General features: G+C 44.1%; 1 protein-coding gene across 6 annotated transcripts; it reads right to left on the reverse strand.

The window, feature by feature from the left end:
• Positions 1-761: 761 nt before the first annotated feature.
• Positions 762-4,979, reverse strand: LOC105565055. 6 transcript variants are annotated; one of them, XM_012017898.1, is made up of 5 exons: positions 4,785-4,979; positions 4,355-4,488; positions 3,956-4,291; positions 3,523-3,691; positions 762-3,370 (listed from the first exon to the last, which is right to left on the reverse strand). In XM_012017898.1, the coding sequence occupies exons 3-5, from the start codon at positions 4,214-4,216 to the stop codon at positions 3,327-3,329; spliced, it is 474 nt and encodes a 157-aa protein (XP_011873288.1). In that variant the 5' UTR covers positions 4,217-4,291; positions 4,355-4,488; positions 4,785-4,979; the 3' UTR covers positions 762-3,326. The 6 variants fall into 6 exon arrangements, with proteins under 6 accessions (XP_011873288.1, XP_011873290.1, XP_011873291.1 ...); XM_012017900.1 differs by lacking the exon at positions 4,355-4,488; XM_012017901.1 differs by having other exon boundaries at positions 4,384-4,979.
• Positions 4,980-10,766: the final 5,787 nt, after the last annotated feature.

The following is a 10,766-nucleotide window of genomic DNA, read 5'->3' on the forward strand; positions in this document are numbered from 1 at the left end:
ACCCTCGCTCGCGGCAGTGGCTCTCACCCGCGGCCTCTTTTTCTCCGGCTGGACCTCTTTCGCGGGCGTCTTGGGACGTGCGGGCCGCATAGAACATCACCGTGACACGGCGGTCCGTTTGTCGGCACAAACTCTGGCTCATTGAATAACAGTTGTGAGCCATAGGTGACTCACCTTTCCGATCGCGTGATACGTTTAAGCGGTGATGATTGCGTCGGTATTAATGGGGGTCGAAAATATAATCAGCAATCGTGTACAGCTTAAAGTCTATTTTTAGAGAATTTAATCTTTAGGGACTGTGTGTATTGCACTCTTATGAAGATAAAAGTTACTATCTAAAGTTACGATAACACATGTCGATTTGTAAAAGGAAGTGTGTAAGAAACCGAGGTAATCAGGGTCAATGTTAACAGATATCGGAATCACGTTGAGACGTTCCACGATTTGATCTCAAATGCTGACACAATTCATCATGGGTCGGGGATTCATTTCACGGTTCGATACCAATTCATCGTGATCAGGAGTATTCCAAGTCCTTACAGTGATCTCGTGGCGGACGAGATCGTAAATTATGTATGTACAGATACTCTCCATTCGACCTGGGCCCACCCATCCTCTTCTCTTACGGAGTACCTATTAAATCATTAAAAAGTAAAACGTTAGTTGCCATGATTATTATAAAACTATAATATTTGTATTGTACACGAAACACGTGTTGACACCCAGCTCTCGCTGAATGAATGAACTAACCGCAGTAAGTTGCAATCAATTTGACAATTTTATTTTGCTCCTTATAAGTACGTAAAGATATAAAATATTTTGCACATGCCCTACAAGTGGAAACGCACAGGCCACTCGGGATCGCTTTCGTTTGGTTCTGCTAAGGCACGAAGAAAATAAGAAGGCCTATTGTCTCCATGCATAGGCAGGCGCACGAGTTAAGTTAAGAGTTGGGACTTTTGCACGTGAAGAATTCCGCGATGTACACCGCGAAACTGACGACAGGTCTCTCCGCCGGTCTCCGCGGTGCTTTTTCGTCACTCGCGAAGGGTGGATCCTGATCGATTGAGCACCGCTGACCGCACCTGAATAGATACATTGTGCCGAGGCGGCCTATTGACGGGCGATTGTTCCCTCAACAATAACAACAATATCTGAATAGTCGTCCTGCGCATCTCTCGCGCGTTGCACGCACCCACGCATCCGCGCGTGCACGCACGGACGGGGCGCTTCCAGGCGCGCGCGTGCACCGGTGTACGTATGTACACGCACGCGTGCAGCCTGATGAAAGGTTCCCGCACACCCCGCGGAATACATACAAGCGATATAAACGCGCATACCAGTGACGGATTTAGTAAATATCGAGGCCCAAGGGCGAAAAATCGGCGGACAGGAAATATCGTTCTTAATGTCGCTTATTAAATGAGAAGCAATTTGGCATAATATTAGCATTTAATTTGTAATTATTATAATGAACAATGGGCTCGTGCCTAAAATAATCTCGTGCATCGCAGCAAAACTGGGGAAAAATGTCGTTGCATGTAAGAGACTGCTGTTTCTGTATAAATTTCTTACGGTAAATTTTCTCTCTCTCTCTCTCTCCTCAGCAATTGGTTCATTTTTTCTGGCTACGTGTATATGCGTGTGCGTCGGCGAGGATCGGAGTAATGCGCGCGTGTTGCGCGGTCCCTTTCGTTAGGGGTGTGAGTGTTTCGGGCGGGATTGTGGATCGAACCGGCCACACAGCGCCACGCCGGGTGTTACGCTCGAGCTGAAACAATGCAGAAGCACGAGGGTCCGAGCGATCAACCCCCTCGTGCGGCTCGTGAAACGGCACTAATGCCTTTCGCGCGAATTTACGCGCTAATTCGCCGAAGCGTTCGCATCTTCGGCCTGGCTCGAGTATCGCCGCCAGGAAGCCCGCGCCGATGTCGTACCGCGACGGAATGCTCAACTTAGGGAAAAGAGTTGCCCCACCTCTTTTTATAAAAGCCGATCGTACGCGACGCTACGCCGAGGGAGAACGCTGCACACTCAAGTTATTCCCATATTTTTCCGCGAACATCTTCCAATTATTTTATCTAATAACGTAAAAGCACGATTGAGGAACGCAACATTGAGATATATAAAATATTGTTTATCATGTAGTCATAAACAATGGTCAAGATATATATGCAATGCCGTCGTAGAAATACGTATTTATATCCTACGAGCAGGTACTACATTTACCGCGAAAATGTAAGGACTGATTTTCGGCCGATTTGAGAAATTGCCGATCGTTCGTGATACTACCTGTGAAACACGATACGTCTATCGGTATGTCACTCGATAACGGTGTTCTACGAAATGCAACGGCATTCGTTTATAGTTACCGTAAAGAAAAAAATGTTACGATAATTGTCGATGATGATGACAATCTTGACGATAGGGGATAAGGAGGTCTGTCTTCAAATGAATATGTTTGTGCATGAAGAAAAGTCATTGGGTGACGCGCGACTTTTCATACACATACCAACATACACACACACACATATACACGACTGCGAGTTGTAAACCTGCGGTCTTTTTTCTAGTTAAACGTTGAGTCTGTTTGCAGATCGTCATATCGTGCGTTAAAAATCCGATATTGTTCGACGCGTCCGACGACAGTCACACGATGCTCGGACAAATCTTGTAAGGTACCGATACTCTTACGCGCGACATCGTTATTCGTCCGAATACAATTACAATACAGATACATATGCGCTATACATATAGTTGAAAGTAGAAAAGGTGTCGCGCGAGATATGGTGTATTTACTTTAGCGGAGAATTAGTCCTGCACCGTATCACATAAGATTGTAAAACCATACACAGTGGATTGTAAAAATGTATCCGGTGTCTAACAGTAAGATAGATATAGACACCGGAGACGTTGAATGACCGTCAATTGTTCGCATTCCGCGATGCAAAACTTATTGGCTGACCATAATTTCACCACGTCTCACGACATTACAACTCGGGAGAGCTAATGATCACTGCAGCCCGTATCCGGCAAGGGAACGTATACCGCTTAAATAATCTAGATTCTAGATATTTTTCTCTAGACGAATTCAACCAATTAAATTATCGATTTACGCGAATATTTTAATTGTTTCAATATTCACGTATCGCACTGCAGATGTCGGGTCCCAATTTAGATATATTAGTTTCATATCTCCATATGTTCCTCGATTAACGATACGTCTCCATCCGGCTGCCGCTATCCAGTCTATCAGTTCAGTTGTCCACGACGCTGGACGTGTTGTCGTTAATCGTTTCGTTTCGTTAAGTCGGCATCAAAAGTTTTTAGTGGCTAACGGCTCGCAAAATCCACATTGGCGGCAAACTTTCTGTAAGATGTGATTTCCGTCATCAGAGGTGTGATTACATTTCAGTATTAAAATTGATTAATTATACATTGCATTTGATATTGTTTAAAAATTACTTATATCGAATACTTTTATTCCGGCGCGGGCGGCTACATTATCGTGATTTTTTTTACCGTAAGACGTCATCGTACGTACAGTTCCATCCTTGGTAGCAGACCGTTCACGCTGGTAGCGACTCATTCGATCAAAGTCTTTCATCTGCCAGTCTAACGGCGGCCTGACGTTCGCTGCCAAGTTCAGTATATTGCGGTTTCCATACATTATACGAAATGGTGCAGTTGTCTGAAAAGAAATAGTTTTTTTCCCATTTTTATCTCGCGTAGATGCATCCGCAAAATTATTATATTATCTAGTCATTTGGAAAGACCTCCGTATGCCGATATTGCTTATAAATATGTTATTTTTTTACCGCGCAAATAGTTTTGAAGAAACTAGTTTTTTTCGCTCTACTTCTCTCTTTCTCTTTTCCGATCTGACATTCCTACAATTTCTTTTTATGTCGAGTTCTGAGTTATTCGTGGCAACACGAACGCTCGCAATGTTTACCTTCCCCTGGCTCTTGCACGGTGTTCTAGTGGGACTCTCTGATCTCGATGAGATCGGTGTTAATTCGACTGACGTCGATTCGGCGGACGTTGCGAGACTGCTGATGCCGCTCGACTCGCTTCCGGCACTTGGAGAAGTCCGCCCAGAATCGCACATGTTCCTCAAGTTCTGTTCGCGTTCAATATTAAGAAGCTTCAGGCGCAGCGTTGAAAATTGTTCTGGGTTTAGACCGGATAAAGGTAGCGCTAACGTCAGTGCCATGTCTTTTTATTCAGTGATTGTCGTTCTCGATCTCTCAGCAAATCCCTCGATCAAGTTTCCACTGTCACAATAGTACTACAATTAGAATAGACGATACTATAATTAGATATTATAATTAGAGTAGACTGTGATATTTACAAGATCGAGATCCCCGCAGTTAAAGCGACCTCTGATCACCAATGTTTGACCCATTTGTTGCCCACGTCGTCACTTTGTTCCGTTTGCATTGTTTAAAATAGAGAGAGAGAAAAAACCGAGCGTTCGTAACTGTACTGAAATCAAGAAATTCTCCGCACTTTGCAAATTTACCGAGACTTTTCGTTTAAATCGCGTGGAGAGCACTCGCGTGCGGCATTTGCTGTCACAGATAACTGTATATCGGCAAGAACAATGTAATCTTAGGGTCCACGCTGTTATTTACAGATGAATATTCGAGGGAAAATATTCCGTTCGCGACAAGTTATTGTTACGGTTTCTTAATTTTCTTTGTGAATACGCGCATCGCGTTAGACCGAGTATGTTTTATTGTCTCTTACGCAACAAGATTTCACTTTCGTATCGATATTACCTGGATCACGATTAAAGTAATAGAGCCGTTTTAATCGTTGCGAGCCGTTACGATGTTAACCGACAACTGAAAGTGTCCTGCTTGTATATCCTCTGCCGCACTGTTCACCTGTACATAGTCTTTTCGTATGAGCACTCGTGAATCTCGTGATGACAAACACGACCTTCCGATGTTTCGAATCGCGAGCGGCGAGCATTAATCTCGGTCATGCTGTGCCGTATTTTATCGGCGAAAGTACTTCACGTTAAATAAATATTAAAAATTAAACTGATACGGCAGATACGTTTTTCGTACAAAGGAGGGATTTTAAATCAGATAAATCTGAATCGATCACATAGATCATTCTTGCAAGATTCTTTTATTACTTATTTCACAAGTTGCACGTTTATAATTTGTTTTGAAAAATTAGGAGATTTTAATTAAAAATTAATTAACTTGGAGAAATATATAAATGAAGAATGAATTTGAGGCTATTTGATACAAAATCGCGAAAATGGGATCTACAACAAGATCGGCGAAAGCTCAGATCAAGCTCTTCTCTATCTTCCTCCTGCAACCGTAGGTCGCTTCTGTATGACTGGGGGAGGGGGGGAGGTGCGTTATCTTATCATAGCTTGAGAGATCTCCTTTACCGACGAGGATGGTAAGGCCATTTTCCATTGGTACCAGGTAGTTTGCTGTACGGGTCTATGGTACGTTCCTCTCTTCAGCAAGGACGATGGCTTCTTGATCTACCAACGAAGCCTGCTTTGCCGACTGCGATCATTTTCTCTCGTGTCTAATTCTCCTCGCATAATAAGCATTTATACTTATAATTATTATAATATTTATAAAATGCTTTACGCATGTCTGCAATAATACTAACTTGTGATGATAACTGTTTCGATATAGATTATCATCCGGTTTCAATCGATACTTGTTACCGTACAGCATAAGCGGGTAAATAAATACCGAAGGTAACCACGGGCCTCTCGATGTTAAACTTTCTTTTTGTAAGTTTTATTTGCTCGCAATACCGCTAGGACATCGTCACGTCGAACGTCTGTCATTTCAACTTTTAATTTTTATTAAAATTTTATCATTTTGATGCATAATTTGCATACAAACTCCTCTTTGACGTTACATTTCGCTTCGTCTTTGGACTCGGAGCAGTTTGCGAAGATACGTACGATGTAACGTGCTCCGTATACTAGACGGAGCTTTCTCGTTAGCGCTCGCTTAGAGTCGTGTTCTTTATAATGCGTTTCCGAAAATATGTATGCCAGGTGGTCTGACGCTACTCAGGGATCGTCAACGGGCAACGGGATTGTATTGTTACAATCACGGATAGAATACGGATCTGTTGCTTAAAATTGGCGGCGAAGTTTTCATTCATCTTTCTTCCAGCTAGATGTGCTCTCGCAGGTTCCTGTGGATGCTTGTTCAATGAGTACGATAGAACTACGTCAAGAGATCGTTGCGAAAGTAATAGCCTTAATGATGATTGTTAAGTTCGAACATTTAGGTATTTGCGTTTGCGCTCCTTTCTCTGTCACCGATAATTTCGTGATGAAAGGCAAATAGTCGCTTACTACACATGATAGAGGAAAAGAAAGTTGTGTCCCTGCGAAGGAAGGGAGAATGAGTGTGAATTGTGTGGCGGATGTACATAGAATATTTATCGCCGCAAGATTCATCAAGAACGAGAAGCAAAAAGAGGGGAAACGTTTGAAGGACGGCGCTAGCCCTCAATCTCTTCCGACACAGGGCTTTCCTTCTTCGTGATGCTGCTATTGAGGAGATGACTATGATTATACCAATTAAAGGACGTACGCCTACGTATGCGTATTATATATATGTATATAGAGTCGAAGAGGGGAAATAAAATAGTCGCGAAAATCCCCGAAGAGGCTCTCAGGAAGAAAGAAGACTCACGATGATTTAAAGCTGAAATCACACGTTGGTTCATCTATTTATTAGATTGCCCTCCCTCTGGAAGAGGAGGGAGCAAAATTCATCCAATATTATATCTCGTTTGTGACGTTGCATGGAAAAAGGGGGGTTGAGAACGTAAAACGGGGAAAGGAAACACACTCACGATTAAGGACTTTCAAGATATGTGAAAACTTTCCTACAACAGAACCTGTCTGTTACCTTCCCGAGCCGGAGTACCCCCGAAGATAATTCTTGAAATAGAGTGGAGCGAGTGTTACTAGGATTCACCACCCGTGATGTTGCTGAGTGAAGTCAATGGTGATTGGATTTCAACACATGAAAAAGTGTTGGAAAGTAAGCGGCGAAGGATGTTGTTCGGAAATCAATGGGCCCATTTCGAATGATATTCCGCGCCGACTGAAGAGACATGTATTCACCATCTGACTGTGAATTGTACATGATATGGATAGAGGCGATTGGCTATATATAACTAAATATAAATTTGACTAAATTCCTAAGTCTTCCATACGATTCTTGAACGCAATTCCTCACTTGGCCGAGTGTTCAGGATTCTATGCGAACCTGGTTTGGTTGGGAGGGAATGAGGATGGACTGCTTGAAATCAGAGATTTCTCGCAAACTGTAGTAGCACCGTGGACTATCATTTTGCACCGAAATACAAAATAAAAATCTTTTTTTATTTGATATTTTAATTGATTTGCATGAAAACAGCTTGACATTTTAAAAAAGGTAGAACATACATCCATATGACGTAAATTTTCAACACACCGTGATACTTACACACGTAATAAAATATATGTATAGCTTGTGAACTTACTTTTTTCGCAATTTCATAGAGTCATAGACATTATCATAGAGTTTGTGGTATACGCAGCTTCTGAAATACGCACCTTCTCTACGCTAGAATTCTATGTTACCGACGTACGAGTTCTGATAAGCAATGTCGTGGTATGCCACCAGAGAGCCCTCCTTGATACATTAAACCCTTCCGAAAGGGTTCAAGGCCTTTTCATAAAAAGATTGATAGGGATTGAAGTCTTGAAACTTATCAACGAATGCAAATATCTATTACAAATTACACACACACGCACTCGCGCGCAATAATAATTTTTGTATTTATCTCATATCTTATGTCATATGTTATTTAAATGAGAGGAACTTAAATTAATAATCTGTGGTAATGATGCTATAGTTTATTTAATACTTTATCAGTTACATTTTATATATATTTTATAATCTCAAAATTCATGTCGCATAATTTTTCAAGATTTCTTAATAATTTAATTATAAGATAGAGATACCTAATTGTAAGTTCTATAAAAAGAATGAATTCATAATCGTGATTTTGATGAGGATATTAAAGAAATATGAAAAGATGCAATGGTTATTTATTCAATTACTTAAAGAAATATATCTGGAAGATGTTCTGTTGGAAATTCATCGTTTTATCGTACCAGCTACAGAGTGCAAATTATACGCCGTACTTGTTTCTTGGGTGCGTTGTCAGATATTTCTGCGTTGTCAAGTATCTGGTACATATACCGGGCGGACGTTACGCGCGGCATCACATCGCGTCGCATTGCATCGCATCGCATCGCATCGCATCGCATCGCGCGACCCATCCGGTGGCCCTAGCAACGCACATGCGCCCTTCTTGGACTCTTGCCTCTCTGGTTTCTCTCTCCGGATGGTTGGGGATTGGCCCGGAGTAACACCCCCTTATAATGGGTTCACCCGTCCGCGTCGAGTGCCAGAGAGAAAGAGAGAAAGCTAGAAGGTGAGAGAGAAAGAGAGAGAGAGAGAGGCAGAGAGAGAGAGAGAGGGAGAGGGAGAGGGAGAATGGAAAGATAAACAGAGATGGATGAAGCGAGGGAGACTGAGGGAGAGATGTAATTCCGTGGTAGCGAGAGAGGAGCGAGAGAATTGGACGAGAGCGAGAGACAGCGGCTGCGAGGGCCGCGCGCGAGAGGGATGAGGGCAACGGAAGCCATATTGATTTCCCTATGTTTCCCCGTGTTGTTACTATAGCGCCCGGCGAGGGTGCGAGTAGTAGGCAGGTACTACCCTCCTCGACAGCCACCCCGTTCTTCTAACTGTCGGTTGTCCGGCGAGAGAGACTGTGCTGTACCACGGCGCGGCTCGTCGCGCCGTATATTCCGACTCCCTCTTCTTCATCATCATCTTCTTCTTCGCTCATTCCTTTCCTCCCCGTTCCGCTCTTCTTCTCCTCCTCGCGACCTTCTGTCTCGCGTGTACAAAGTATCGTCCACTATTTTCTCACCGTCCGTTGTAGTGTTGTCTGGACCGGCGGGCGATTTAGAGCAGTATGCTTTTCTAAGCATGAGATATCACCGCGATATTACCGGAGCAGTACTTTCCTCGTTTCAATACTCGTACTCGTAACTTTGCGTCTTATCAAATTTGACGTTTAATATTTTCACAAAGTCTTAAAACACGGGAGATATAAAGCAGTCTTGAGACGCATTTATTTCGTGATTATAAAATGTCTTTCTTTTTATTAGCTGCGAGCGTCGCGTTGTCGCGTAATTCGCGAAAGCAGGTCGTCGAAATTACAAATCAGCGCTTTGACCCAGCTTTTCTGCTACAAGCACCGAAACATAAAATATCGACGCGAGACACGATTCGCTCATTAACGACGGCGATCGTTCATCACTCGTGCCATAACATTGTTCGCGGTCATGCGTGAATCGGGTGTAACGTTTTCCCTTAACGCCGCGGAGAGCGTTCCACGGCCAGAAGGTATCCAAGGGAATAACCTGGGTGGTCCGATATCAGCTGCGCAGCTTCCCAAACGCACCACGCGTTTTCCTGCGCTTTCCTACACGGTGTCCTGGCGCTCTTTCCCGTGGTCACGAAATGCTGAGAGAGACAGAGAAAGCCCGCGTTGGAACGAGGGAGACGACGAATCGTGCGGTTGTTACCTAGTGATGCATGGCTCGGTAATAGCTACAATACAACCAGCTTACAAGAGGGGTTCCGCTACCATGCCGCTCTCGGCGACTTGAGATTTATTGCCTCCGGACGGATCGCGGATTCCCAGATTCCCCGGTTTGCTCTTATAAATGACTCCTATTAATTGACCGCGCGATGGTAGACAAGGAAAAAGAGCCGCGCCCGGCACCTGATCCATTTACGCGCGGATAATTCTACGGCACAGGTGATAAATCATTTACATTCGCATCTAGAGATATTAGGAAAATGTTTCGGGATGCGTACTAATAGCCCGCGGATATCGCTGCTGAAAATCGCCGATCTTTCCCTCACCTCTGGCCACGTCGTCGGCTCGTGGCAAGTGGCAATTGTAGTGATTTCGTAATCTTAGCAATGTTAATCTAGTCAGAGGAACGCAGCGAGGACAAAAATAATCACGGGGGAGATAGATATGAAATTATTACTCTCGAATTCGTCGCGGTGCTCCACCGTTCGCGTATTTGCACTCGACTCGTATATCCGCCCGCGGTGGGAAAAAAAAGGAAGAAATACAGTTTACTTCTCGGCGTCAGACAGAATTTTCCGCGGCTGAAATTACCGCTTTCATCGGAGCTGCGGTCAATTTAGCCTGCAAACTTCCCGACACACGGAGAGTTCGCGGGAGCGACATTCGAGCCGGAGCTGAATGGCGACCTCCGCGCCGTGGGTGTTCCCCGTCATTTCTTCCTCGCTTTTTTCTCTCCTTTTTTACCTCCCTCTTCTCGCGCGCGACGCATGATCGTCCGGATTTTTAAGTGCCAATCAGAGGGGGCTGGAAAAGAGGAGAAAGCGAGGAAGAATATTCGATATCGCTGGACTCGTGCCATGGCCACGTGTCTGGCGCGCGGGAACAATGAGAAACTAGACACACTCGCTGGGCCAGCACGAGCGAGCGCGGGCGAGCGGCCACCTATACGCATAACGAGCGATCACGGCGCTATTAAACGCGTCCTAATGCACTTAATGACGAGTTCTCGTGATCGGGAGGGTAGCGTGGGTGGGCTGCGTGTCAAAACACGCGCAGTCCAATTCGCACGCGATCGGGCGTAAATCGTA

This window comes from Vollenhovia emeryi, unplaced genomic scaffold, assembly GCF_000949405.1.
Source record: "Vollenhovia emeryi isolate VEMERY1.0 unplaced genomic scaffold, V.emery_V1.0 DF939155.1, whole genome shotgun sequence".
In the NCBI taxonomy this organism is placed as follows: Eukaryota; Metazoa; Arthropoda; class Insecta; order Hymenoptera; family Formicidae; genus Vollenhovia; species Vollenhovia emeryi.